Raw genomic sequence first — 14,032 nt, 5'->3', positions numbered from 1 at the left:
GCCTCTGTGTTACTGCCTTGTACCTGAAAATGGCACTGTCTCTTTCCCTCACCCCTAAGCAACCCACCAGAGTTTTCAGTGAATGTGTTTTGTTGGTCTGATTTTTTAGCTTTTATTGCTTTTTCATAAAGAACACATGTCGGAAGCCCTCTATTAGGTGGAAAGAATCGCATGGCTTCTTTCTGCTCTTTATTTCCGTATATTGGAATAAGGCTGATACTTCACTCTAGAATGATTCATTTCAAAGGAGAAGTTGAGGGTAAGAGACTCATTTTGTGGTAAAATCCCTAGTATTTCTACCTCACTCGGAATCATCTACACAGGAGAAATCATTAAACATGAGTTCACATCATTGATCTTCCCTACCCTCCAAGAAGGGGGAAGATTTTCGTAACATATAAATTAAAAATGAGGATTAAGATGGAAAAATGGAAGGACAAAGGAGTCACGTGACAAAGAACTTCCTGTTCTCTTCAGAACTTCTCACATACGCCCTTTATCTCTCAAATAATGCGTGTGGCTCCTCTAGGTGCCCAGTAATAAAAACCACAGTATAAATACATGGAATGGTAAATGCAGCTCTTCTGCACTCTGTTCTTCAGACTTGGCTGTGAGCTATTGGTGGTCTCCTTTAAAAGCACCTTATTTGTTCAGTATGAAATTAGAGATTACTTAAGAACATATGGAAGAGTATGGCTTGACTGGGTTTTTTGTTTGTTTGTTTTTTGTGCTTATAATTCTTTTTTCTTTAATTGAAGTATAGTTGGCATACCATGTTATATGGGTTTCAAGTGTGCGGCACAGTGGCTTGACAATTCTGTACATTATGCTGTGCTCATCACAGGAAGTATGGTCCCCACCGATCACCACACAAGGTTAACACGGCATTATTGACTGTGTTCCCTTGACTGGACTTTTCATCTCTGTGATTTAGTTTATAACTGGAAGTTTGTGCCTCTTAACCTCCCTCACCTGTTTTGCCTATCCCTCTACCACCCTCTCTCCTGGCAACCACCAGCTTGTTCTCTGTGTTTATGAATCTGTTTCTGTTTCTGTTTTACTTTATTTTATTTTATTTTATTTTATTTTATTTTATTTTACTTTACTTTACTTTACTTTATTTTATTTTATTTTATTTTATTTTATTTTATTTTATTTTATTTTATTTTATTTTATTATGCTTATTTTTGAGAAAGAGTGCTAGCAGAGGAGGAACACAGAAAGAGGGAGGCAGAGAATCTAAAGCAGGCTCCGTGCTATCAGCTCAAAGCCTGAGGTGGGGCTTGAACTCACAAAGCATGAGATCACGACCTGAGCTGAAGTCAGATGCTCAACTGACTGAGACACCCAGGTGCCCTGTTTTGTTTTTTTAGATTCCACATGTAAGTGAAATCGTACGGTATTTCTCTTTCTCTGACTTAATTCACTTTGCATAGTACCCTCTAGGTCTGTCCATGTTATCACAAATGACAACAGTTCATTCTTTTTTATGGCTGAGTAATATTCCATTGTATATACATACCCCACTTCTGTATGCATTCATCTCTCTATGGACATTTAGGTTGCCTCCATATCTTGGCTATTGTACGTAATGCTACAATAAACACAGGGGTGCATATATCTTTTTAAAATAGTGTTTTCATTTTCTTTCCATGAGTTACATCAATGGAATTACTGGATTATAGGCATTTTTGCTTTTAAGTTTTTGAGGAACCTCCATACTGTTTTCCATAGTGGCTGTACCAATTTACATTCCCACCAACAGTGCACGAGGGTTCCCTTTTCTTCACATTCTCGCCAACACTTGTTATTTCTTGTATTTTTTTATAATAGCCATTCTGACTGGTGTGAGATGATTGTAGTGTTGTTAATTTTAGCAGTATGGAGCCCTCGCTTTGCAGTTATATAAATCTTGAGATATCCTGTAATCTCTTTGAAGATAGTAATCATGTCTTAAAGAATTTTATATAACCCTAATAGTATGTTGCATGGAGTAAGTACTTAATAGGGTTAGATGGATTGATGTAAGAAAAGTGTCAGTTGATGATTGAAAATAAAAGTATTTTCTTTGGCACTTATATTCATAAATGGAACTGAAAATGATTGCTCTGTTTCAAACTCTTAGTTCCAAAAGGAGGCACAGGGATCTTAAACTACTTATACTTCTTAATTGTTCATATTTGACTCATTACTTTCTTTCCGAAATCTGAACTAAAATACTGTGTATTGTGACTACTCAGAAGTTTTAAACTAAGCTACCAAAAAATTTGATTTGCAGGAAGCAGCATAAGAATTTTTGAAAGACTAGGTAATGTCTGCCAATTTAACAATCTCCTTTAGGCTTTAAAGACCTTGTGGTTTGGAAGCCATACTTACTTTCCAAGAAGAACTTTCCTATACTTTTGCTATATCTGATGAAATGGGTGTTGGTAAAGATTCTTTTGGCATTATGCCAAAAATAGAATTTTAGAATTGCAGTTCTAGATGATTGAGTTTCATGTTTGGGGCCCCATCAGAAAAGTCTAGGGCTGAAGTTTCTGGCTACAGTCATACGACATTTACTTATTGACTTACCCATCTCATAGTTTGGACTCGATTCTGACATTCACAAGTGCTAATGGAGAGGGTCTTTTATGATCTCTTAGCCAGAAGCACTTCAGAACTTTATTCTGTTGTCCTGTTTTCTTTTTTGTAACAAAAGAACTTGAAAAATATAGATAGGGAACATTTGAGATTGGGAAACCACTCTGAGATCATTTTAATTTTAAATGTAACTAATTCCAAGAAATTAGATTTTGCATGACTTGCAGAATGATAATATAAAGCCTCCGGGTTTTACAATCTAATAGAATTATGAGGTTTACTTCTAGAAGTTGTTCACAGTTAATATACCATTTTGCGGGTGTATCTACCCCCTTCCACTGCACACCCATTTATATTTGTATGCTCTACCCTCAGAAAGTTTTAAAACTTAGTTTGGCTCAGAGCCAAAGAGCAAATGATGTTCTTTCTAGCTGGCTATTGTTTTACCTGTGCTTTCACATTCTGTCTGACCTTCTATACTCTTAATCCTTGCCCTACTCAAAATCTTTACCAGATGAAGTTTTTTTTTTATTTATTTTTTTTAACATTCATTTACTTTTGAGACAGAGAGAGACAGAGCATGAACGGGGGGAGGGCCAGAGAGAGAGGGAGACACAGAATCCGAAGCAGGCTCCAGGCTCCGAGCTGTCAGCACAGAGCCCGATGCGGGGCTTGAACCCACGGAGTGCGAGATCATGACCTGAGCCGAAGTCGGTCGCTCAACCCACTGAGCCACCAGGGCGCCCCAAGATGAAGTTTTTAAAGAAATATTTTCAATTACTTTATCTATCCTGGATAAATATCAGGACCCTTTTGCAGGCTACCGGTCTCAGTTGAATAGCAAATACAGCAAGCAGAATAAAATGTTTTTTTCTGTGAACTTAATACTAATGCCATGTTTGATACCCAAAGTGTAATATGCTTACAAATTCTAACTACGGTCTCCCCCTTCATGTTGTAATAAACACTGTTGATTGATCTTGAATTATCAGTTTATTGGGGAAAGGGGGGAAACCATATTCTTCAACTAGGAAGAAAGAGTTGGAATTCCAAGCATGCTTTTTTGACCTGATAGTCAGGAGTATACTGGTTCCTCTAGTGAAAGCCCTTCAGTGACATTCAAGGACTGTCCAGTCATGCCATAGAACACACAAAGGATTTGCAGGGTGCATTTGAGTAGTCTGAATATTTGTGTGGTGAAAGTCTGACAGTCTGACACTAGAGATGCTTCTGGGAATTGTATCAACCATAACAAAATCATTCTGTCTGGTTTTTGTCCACCAGATCCCAAATTTTGCAGAATAAGTAATGACTTTTTATAGCGTTTTCAGATTTTACTGATGAAGCAGTGTAATACTGGGTCAAATTTAGTTCAAAGCACCTATCCTTTGCCAGTTTGATAACTCAAGGATGAGATAATTCTCCTGTCATGCCAGAGTAGAAACTGTTCTTTCTCTTCTCACCACCAAAGGACTTGTACTAGCTCTTTGTTCTTGACTTTCACACTTTTTTGACCATGACCCACAATAAGAAATGCATTTTAGGGGTGCCTGGGTGGCTCATTTGGTTAAGTGTCCGACTTTGGCTTAGGTCATGATCTCGTATTTTGAGAGTTCGAGCCCCACATCAGACTCTCCGTTGTCAGCACAGAGCCTGCTTTGGATCCTCTGTCCCCCTTTCTCTCTGCCTCTCTCTCCCTCTCCCCCCCTCTCTCCCTCTCTCCCTCTCTCCCTGTCTCTGTCTCTGTCTCTCAAAAATAAATAGTTAAAAAAAAAAAGAAATGCATTTTACACTGTGACCCAGTATGCTTATAAACGTATTATGCCTAACTAAAAAACGGTTCCATGAAAGCCTTCCCTTACTCTATTCTGTGTCATGTGCTATCATATTTGCTGTTCTGTTTCACGTTCTATTGATCTGATTGTGAACCACAAAATTGATTCATGGCCATCTAATGAATCTTAGTTCATAGTCATTATGTCTTTAGCCCAAGTGATTGCTTACTGCCATTAATAAACGCAGTTCTTTGGTGAACACCATCTTAATTATATCTGTAATGAGAGACTGTCTTTCAAAAGTTCTCTGGAGTTAAAAGAAGTTATCTCATTTGGCCCATTTCCTACCCTTGTAGTATGAAAGAACTGGGTTTTTTTTTTTTAACTTCTTATTTTGAAACAATTTCAAATATTTTAAGAATAGTACAGAGAACTCTGGTATATCCTTCACCCAGAGACCACATTCAGTTTTTACCAGGTTGTCCCAATAATGTTCTTTGTAGCAGAAGGATCCAATACAGGATCACACATTAGACCTGATTCTCATGTCTCTTTAGTCAGTCTTTCCTTGCTTTTCATGACCTTGATATTTTTAAGATGACAGGCCTGTCAAGTATGTCCCTCAGTTTGGGCCCAGTGTTTCCTCTTAAGTAGACCCAATTTATGCATTTTCTACCACAATGTTACAGAAGCAGTCCTTTGCTTTTCATTATGCCCTAACAATCTGCCCCACTACTGGTAGTGTTGACCTTTGGCCACTTGAGTAAGATGGTGTCTGCTAGGTTTCTCCACAGTACATCTCCCTTTTCCACTTTTGTGATTAATAGGCGATACTTTGAGATTATGTAAAATCCAGTTCCTCATCCTGTTTTAACCTACTAGCTTTGGTATCCACTAATGTTCCTTCCTTGGATTGACTTTACATTGGTGTTTGCCAAATGGTGATTTTTTTTTTAATTTCATTACTCCTTTACATTATTATTAGGTATTCTATTGTAAGGAAGAACTTTCTCTCCTCATTTATTTATATTAATGTGTGTTCACGGACTCCTTTTTTGTTCAGTGGGTTATAACTTTTCACTGTCATTATTTATTTTGATGCTCAGTTTATCTCAAGTTGGCTTTTTAAGCAGGTCTCCATGTCCTTTTGTTATGTTCCCATTATTGTTAAAGTGCTTCCTTATTTTCTGACATAAGAGACCCAGGCTCATTTTCTTTCCCTGCCCCAGCTCTGGAATTAGCCATTTCTCAGGGAGCCATGTTCCTTTTATTGGAGAGTACATGTGGAAACGATGATCTGGGCACTAGGTGTGTGAAATGCTACTGGAGTGTTACTCTTCCCCCATCTCGCAGTGGAGAGAGCTAGGAAATACACATATAGATGCATTCACTTAGACACGCGCGTGCACACACACACACACACACACACACACTTACATCTCTAGTTACTTATGTCGGCATATATTGAAAATCACTGGTTCACACTGATACCTTCAATCCTGCATATCATCACAAGGTTTATTCTAGCTTTACCTTTTTTCTTATTTATACCTTCCTTCTCCAAGATTGAGAAACCTAGGTCCCATTACCCTCAACATGTTTATTGGCTCAACTCCCCTATATAAAGCCAATCTCCTAACTAGACCAGGTTACTGCCTGTCAGCATTGAGAGGATCAAGTGAGATAATGTATGTTAAAACACTTTAAAATATAAGAGAGTTTACCATTGTTAGTACTGCCTAGAATTAGATGTAAGATAGAAGTGAAAAGAGACAGGAATAATAATTGGGAGTAACAGGCTTTTACATTTCCTCTTCAGTTGCCTCAGACTTGTTCTTGCCATTTCTTTGAGGAATAATGTAACCTGGTAGCTTTCATTCTAGATAGTGAAAAAGTATCCCTCCTTAATCCTTCCCTAGACAATCATGCTTGCTGTGGGAATGTTACTATTTAGATTTACATCAATATTTCTTTTCTAGGTGAAGAGATCTAATAGAGAAAAACTCATTCTTATCAGATGAGATTAACTGTATAAGTAGGATCTAAAACGTAAGATTCATAGATCTGAATTCCCAAAATAACTGGCCTTTCAGACACAGTATAATCTGGTTTGTGGTGGAATTGATCAGTCTTAAGTTTTTTAGATTGGGAATGAACTAAAGCCTATTTTATTTTATTTTATTTTATTTTATTTTAGAGAGAGAGTACATGAGTTGGGGAGAGGGGCAAAGGGAAAGAGAGAGAGAATCCCAAGCAGGCACCATGCCTAGCACTGAGCCCAATACAGTGCTCACTCCCACCACCCTGGGACCATGACCGAAGCCAAAATCAAGAGTAGGACATTCAAGCAACTGAGCCACCCAGGTGCCCAGGTGCTCTTATAAATCCTTGTCAACCTGTATTCCTTAGACCAACCCCCAAATAGCTGATCACTTCCCTTCATTAATTTAACAAAATTTGTCATAAGAATAATGAAGATATCAAGATAATTAGAGGAAAAAAGAGTGGCATGCTAGGAAGATTTGAAGGAAAAAGTATAAATTTCACGTAGGAAAAGGGAGAGCAGGATAGAGTTTCCAAGAGCCCAGAGAGAAGTGAGTTGTTACTTTGGGGATAAACCCATTGGCTTAGAAAGCATTTGGCCTAGAAATGTTGGATAGGGTAGTGATGACAACAGAGTGCAAAAGATTAAATTTGAGATGTTTCAAGGCCAAATCCAAAAACCTTCAACACCAAGCAAATAAATTCCTTTCTTTTTAACTCTTAATTTTCCCTGTGGGTAACTCAGTCCTGTGGTCTTGCATTTCTGCTACTGTCTCTGTTTTCTCTCTTCATTTCTGACCCCTTCTTTTCCCTTACCTGTAACCCCTTTCCCATTTGGTCTTCCCTGATTATGGTGTTTCAGAAAACTCTGGTAAGCTGTATACTTAGAGACTCAGCCATTCAAGTCTGCAATATACAGAGAGCTTCCTTTGCAGTGGGCCAAAGTTTCAGTTTGCTGGGCTTCCTTGTGGTGCGGCAGGAACGACAGGTCATTAAAATGGAAACAAAGGGCCTGAAGGTGCTTTGACTGATGTGTCTGTCAGGGCTTTGTGACTTAAGAGATCCAGAAGTTGAAAAGTCCCCATCTGATATTTAGCAAACTGTTCAGAGAAGTCCGCCGTTGAACGTGCTGCTTACTCCAGCCGAAGCAGTGGATACCAGAAGGTTGGTGGGCTTTGCCCCTGAGCATGTCCCCAAAGAGCCTCCCTTTATTCCTAGAAGCTGGCAGTCTTTCTTTTCTTCCTGCAAGTGGCAACCCGAATTCTGAGTTGAAAGTGAATCTTTGCCCTTGGCTCTTCTCCAGCATTCCTCGCTGAGCGAATAGGGATTTGGAATGTCAGAAAATAGAAGAGGGGAGGGGAAAAGATGTGTGTATGACTGTGAGTGTTTATATGTAAAAGCAGCTTCGTCTGGGAGGACTCAGGGAAACTTGACTTCCTCAGACGGCTTCCTTCTCATAAACTCTTGGTTCCTTATTTGTAGTTTTTTGTTTTTGGGGGGTTTTTTTGAGTTGTTTAACCTGAATTTATCACAGCAGTTCTAAACCCCTTCCAGCCCAGTGGAGTCCAGCTAAGGAAAGACGGCATGATTTCCAGAGGATTTCTGTTCCTTCCCTCTGGATAAAGCGATAAAGCGTCCCAGGCTCGTCTCCAGCAGGATCCAAGGTCATCTTTTCTCTGGGATTTAATCTGGTGTCATCGGGAACCTAGACTCGGGTTTTACTGGGGAGCAAGTCTCAATAAGAAGTGTCCTTTTGGGAGAATCAAGGACTCAATCTAGGCATAAAAGGTGTGGCTCAGCACAGCACCCTCACCGTAAGCTACAAGTCCTGGGCACTTGTGGTTGAAGCTGAACTGAAAATATTGATGGAGCACGCCTCTCAGACTCTGTTTCACTGTGGACTGGCTTAGAGCGCAAGACTATAATTTACAGGGTGGCTTTTATCCTTTATTTAGTTCTATCCAAAGTCTTCTTGCATCAACTAAAAGGAGAGATTCTGTGAGGGTAACCTGCAGGGGCACTTTCTCAGCTTTGTGTGAAGAATCCAGTGGTTGAGTGTCTGTCTACATCCTGAGGAATCATGTCCTCTTTATATGCCCGAAGTAAAGAATTCACTCGGAATAGGAAGTCTCAGTCTGATTCTCCCCCAGCATCTCCCTCCCCGACTGCCAAGACGCTCCGAGTAAGCAGTTTTTATTTACGTATGTTCTTAGTTGGGTCAGAGATGGAAAACGTATATGTAACTTGGGGAGTTAGGTTTAGAGCAAAGGCATTTCAGAGCATATGGGAATCAGTAGAGGAGAAAAAAAGTGCAAGTAAAGACCCTGTGAGCTTTTCTGCAAGAGGTTGTGGTTCATAATACTTACTGTAGTCTTAAGTAAAAGCAGACTTAAATATGCCAGACTACGGTTTCTGTATTTTAGCTTTTAACTGTCAGTTGTAAGCTGCCTAACAGTACGATTTTAGAGTCCTTGTCACTATATCCTACAGGCGTTTCTTAATTTCTGTGGCTGTTTTTAATTGCTCCGTTTCCTGTTTGTTTTTTTGTGTGAGTCAAATACTACATTTCCAGAGATAAAGCTCCCAAATGGCCATGAAACTATAGATGTTAAACTTCAGTTATGGGCAAGTTCCTCATGAACATTTGTGTAGGTGTGTATATGAGAGAGTGTATACCTTTGCCTATTTTGTGTGTCCACTGAGTGATAAAGAGAGAGAAAAAAATACTTGGAGTCTTTACTTCTCAGTCACCCTCAGGAAACTTTGTGCTTCTAAAGTTCTAAATGACTCCTGGCTATTGACAACCAGCTGTGTGGAAGTGTTTGTAATACCACAGGCAGATCCATTTGAGATTTTTTTTTTCTCCTCTAGTGAATGTTTCTGTACAAGTGATTTACATCTGATTCAGTGTCTTCCCCTGTAGGAAACTGACAAAAGCAAGGAGTGCTACCAATAAATAGCAAGTGATGGGAACCCTGATGGGCATATTAGGTAGTGGGCAAGGTAGAGCTCCTTCTTAGGGAACAAGGTTGTGCTGTAGTATATGTACAGAGTAAGTAGTACGGTGGTCATAGCTTCCTTATTTGGGGAGCTGTGGGGAAAAAATCTGCAAGAAACCTGAATTGACTATTGTGTTTCTTTTATTTTATATTCATTTTCAATGTCTTTCTCATGGGGCAAATTACCATGGAGTAGAATTTGGTATGTGGCATGTTGGTCTCGGACATCAGCTAGGGATATTCAGCATTTTGTTAAAAAGCTATTTCATTCATAAGTTCTTGTTGTGAGTGGACTAGGAGGCTCCAGTGCCACCATCGCTGAGTCCGGGGACAGTTTCTTCAACGCTTAGGATGGCGTGCCTTTCTTTTCGAAGAAGCCACAGAATGCTTCCTCCTTGGCAGCTGTTGGGTACTTTTTGGTGGCTACCAAATGAGGTCCACAAAATGGAGCGCTTTTACTTCAGTTAGTGTTTCCCTTTGTTCCCCACCCTCTTACCCAATCAGCAATACCTTTTGGTGTAAAGAGCCCATTGTTAGCACTTCTCACCACTGTAACCAGCGTGCCCAGGGCAGTGCATGAAATGGCTCGCGAACATTCAACAAAATCTGTCTGGTGACACCCCTCCCCTTTTTTCCCTGTTTGAGTGCATTTCTTCTTTACAGTTAAACAGTGTTTTCTTCTTGTCTCGGTCCTGAGAGCTGCCATCCACCCTTTCCACCCTCCTTCCACCATCCCCCCCATCCCTGACTTTTTAGACAGAGGTCACAGTGGGAGAGAAATTGAAAATTTGGATTACAGGAAACCAAAATGTGAATGGCCTTAATAAGAGACTACTTCCCAATTGTAGTGGTCAGCGGCTGTGGATTCCCATAATAGCGTCTGCTTACTGTAACCAACTTCCAGGTCCACATGGCCTGAGGCTGTACTATAGAGAGTGTTGGTTTTCGCATATCATTCATGTTCCATTACGTTGCTGGTGTCTTTACTGTCTGAGAGAGTGAAAGGTATGTGAGACTAATTTGGAGGCTGTTGACACTCTGAACGGGCTATAAAACTAAGATTTATCTCCTACGATTCCCCTGTAGCCTAGTTTCCTCTCATGTACTGACTAGTTGGGGTGCTGCTTACAAACTGGTTTTGGATACTATGACCATCCCCCCTCTTAACTCAGTACGTGGTGCTCTTTAACACCTAGTGTTGTGGTGGTGATGTTGGGCTCATATGCCTTCTGATGCCTGGTTACTTAACTGACGGCCACTTCATTTTCCTTACCTCATTTAATCCTCAGTCACCCTGAAAGGTGGGTGTTGCTGTGACCATTTTATGTCTGAGGAAACTGAGATACATGGAAGAAAATCCGCTTACCCACATCAGTCAGCCAGCAACAAGCAGTAGAGCCCAGTCTCTCTGGCTCCAAAACCCATATTTATCCACAACACTGGATTACATATCAAATGTACTTGAAGGTTAAGGACATGCTAGGGTCACAGATGACAGTTAAAAGCGTGGGTAGCTGTGGGAATCCAAAATTCAGGCATAATGAGGACCCAGGAAACAAATTGCAGGAAGGAGGCAGGCAGCAGCTACAGACCAAGGGAGGGAATTGACAGGCTATCCTGAATCTCCCACGCCTGATTCTCAAATCCTAGAGCCTATGAACCACGGACCCCACAGAGCCTGAGACCTTGTGGGCTACAGGTCTTCATATTTCTCTCAGAGGCAGAAATGCTTGACTAAAGAGACTGGGAAATGTCTGTGCACATTTCAGAGTTAAGATCAGAACAACTCTCACTCCCCTCAAACTTCACTTGTGCACTTTTGGTTTTTTGTTAGAAATTGCACAAAGAGGTATAGCCTCTGGAGCCAACATTCTTCAAGACAAACATTGAAATCTTGAGCCAGTGTATAAATATTTATGGTTTTTTCTTAACTGTTGTTAAAGAGGCTAAATATTAAGTGCTTCCATATAAGGAAAATACCCTCAAAGGAAACTTAAAGAGTGGCTATTCACATGGGAAGAGTATTTTGGACACCTTTCTCTTAGTCAAATGTTCAAGAAGCATGATGGGCAAACTATAAACTGCAACTCAAACAGGTATTATTTGTAACTTGAGAAAACAAATAGTAGGATGATTTGTCAGTACTAGAAAACTTGATCTTACCTACCTTTACTTTTAAACTCTCAGAAGCTTCTGATACTTTTAACATTATGTAATTCAGTGTTTCTGTACTCAGTGAGCTAGGATCATTTTCTTTTTTTTTTTTTTAAGTTTATTTATTTTGAGAGAGAGAGAGTGCGCAATTGGGGTAGGGGCAGAGAGAGTGGGGAGAGAGAGAATCCCAAGCAGACTTCGCACTGTCAGTGCAGAGCCCAATGCAGGGCTCAAACTCCCAAATCATGAGATCATGACCTGAGCCGAAACCAAGAGTCAGACGCTTAACCGACTGAGCCACTCAGGTGCCCCTAGGACCCTTTTTAATAGTATAAAAATCTAATGCTTGCCTAGAGGTTGTACAACTAGTATCCTCCCTAATAAAAAATCACTTGTATATGGAAGGTAGTATGTGTCTTGCCAGCTAAGATTTTGTTTACTTTCTCTGGTTCGTATTTCAAAAATAGTATTTTTCATTCTCTGATCACAAAATCGCACTGTTAAACATGGTTTTTAAAAATACATACCTCTTTTCCCATAAAGAAAATATCCATCATTTATTCTTTTAGTATCCCCAACCCCCCCCCCCCCCCGCCCCCATCCTCCACTAAAATGGCTCTTCTAAGTGATAGGCTCCTAATATTGCGGTTTTGGTCTCTGTTGACCGTGGGTAGTGAAATAACTTTGTTGAACAAGTCTTTTGGCTTCCACACTAGGTTCACTTTAGTTCAACATCTCTTTTGTCTCTAAAATGTGGGGAGCTCCCTGAGTAACGGATCTACTCATCTCTGATTTTCTTGCTCAGGGAAAGCAGAACAACTTCCAGGTTCATTCAGATTTCTAATAGGAACCACACCAGGTATTTATTTACAAGATTTTGAAGGCTTAGCTTCTGTTCTCATACTCTGAAGCAACCACCTGATGTGCCAGGTTAACACAATTAGTAGAAAAGCTTCCTTTTGATGTAATTTTCCAACATTAAAAAAAATAATTCTGAACTGTAAATATGTTAGACACCTCTAGTTCATGGGGTTTTTTTCTTAATTTTTTTATAAATGTTTATTTATTTTGGGGAGAGCGAGCGTGAGTGGGGTAGGGGCAGAGAGAGAGGGAGACACAGAATTAGAAGCAGATTCCAGGCTCTGCGCTGTTAGCACAGAGCCCAATGCAGGGCTCGAACCCACAAACTGTGAAATCATGACCTGAGCCAAAGTCTGATGCTTAACTGACTGAGCCACGCAGGTGCCCCTCTGGCTCATGGTTTTTAATCACTGTTTATATTATTGGGTCTCAAGTATATAAATTCTTTTAACTTAGAAATTAATCAATTTAGTTGGTTTAGCAGTTTTAAATCAACTTGAACGCAAGAGCCAGGTAATCATTGGTCAATACTCTCAAATTATTTGCTAATTTAACAAAATATTTTTTAATACAGGCCTATCCAAAGATAACAATACTAAATAATGTCCAAATTGTATTGCTTAGTTGATATTTATTATATTGAATCATCTTGAAATAAGTAGGTCATCAGCTGAAACCTGGGAATCTTTTAATTAGACAGATTTTCTTGAATTGGTTGGTATTTACGATAATAGGATTGGACCTGTATCTATAAAACAAAATCAGTAGCATTTTCCCATTTAATCTGGATTGCTACTCCTTCAGGATTTATATCTCAACTGAAAATCATACAAAGATTTTACATAATGTTTTTCACTCCAGCCATTAATATAAATGAAAAGAACAACTAACCAACTTGTTTTATAACCAGCTCTACAAACTAATCAGAGAACATTTGATAAACAAGTGAGTGTTGAAGGATTGCTGCTTTCCCGAGACCTTGTCTATGTGGCCACTCGGGTTAACAGGCTCCATTCTGCGTCTTAGCCTTCCAGACTGTCAGCATTGATAGTCATTCTTTGCATGTCCTTTCTGCTCTCCTGTGGCAAACACCAAACAGTTCTTTAGTGTATGTATTATCTCTTTAAAAATATTTTTAACATTTATTTATTTTTGAAAAAGAGAGAGAGGTAGACAGAGGATCTGAAGCAGGCTCCATGCTGTGAGCACAGCACCTGATGCGCGGCTCGAACCCACGAACCATGAGATCGTGACCTGAGCCGAAATCAAGAGTTGCCACTTAACCAACTGAGCCACCCTGGCACCCCTAGTGTATTTATTATCTTATCCTTTCTACCTCTCATACTGCATCTGGGCACTACCAATCCAGAATTCATTTTTACTTCATAATCCATTGTCATAGAATGAGAAACGTTTGTCTGGGTGAATAAGGCTATTAAGGATGCAATCTGTTAACCATTTTTTCTCTTTCTCATTAAAACCACTAGTGTATCTGTTTCATTTCTTTTTTTTAAATTCCACTCAAGAAAAATCAAAGCAGTAATTCTGTAACCAAGGAATCTTCTATGCAAGAGTGGTAGAACCCATAAAAACAAAAGCAGTTTCCCTATCTGGAAT

The 14,032-nt window shown here is 39.6% G+C and overlaps 1 protein-coding gene across 11 annotated transcripts in view; it reads left to right on the top strand.

The window, feature by feature from the left end:
• The window catches only part of PPP1R12B (protein phosphatase 1 regulatory subunit 12B), a 216,657-nt gene that overhangs the window by 161,322 nt on the left and 41,303 nt on the right, over positions 1 to 14,032 (top strand). Inside the window, exon 1 of one of the 11 annotated variants that reach the window (XM_027074717.2) lies at positions 6,230 to 8,583. The exons of the other annotated variants lie outside the window; for them this stretch is intronic. Coding sequence (XP_026930518.1) covers positions 8,482 to 8,583 — 102 coding nt within the window. The 5' untranslated portion in view covers positions 6,230 to 8,481. Of the gene's footprint in view, positions 1 to 6,229; positions 8,584 to 14,032 lie in introns of those variants that run through there. 11 annotated transcript variants of the gene reach the window in all.

This window comes from Acinonyx jubatus, chromosome E4 (assembly GCF_027475565.1).
Source record: "Acinonyx jubatus isolate Ajub_Pintada_27869175 chromosome E4, VMU_Ajub_asm_v1.0, whole genome shotgun sequence".
Classification (NCBI taxonomy): Eukaryota; Metazoa; Chordata; class Mammalia; order Carnivora; family Felidae; genus Acinonyx; species Acinonyx jubatus.
Note: the sequence above shows the minus strand (reverse complement) of the source record. Positions and strands in the feature narration are given on the sequence as shown.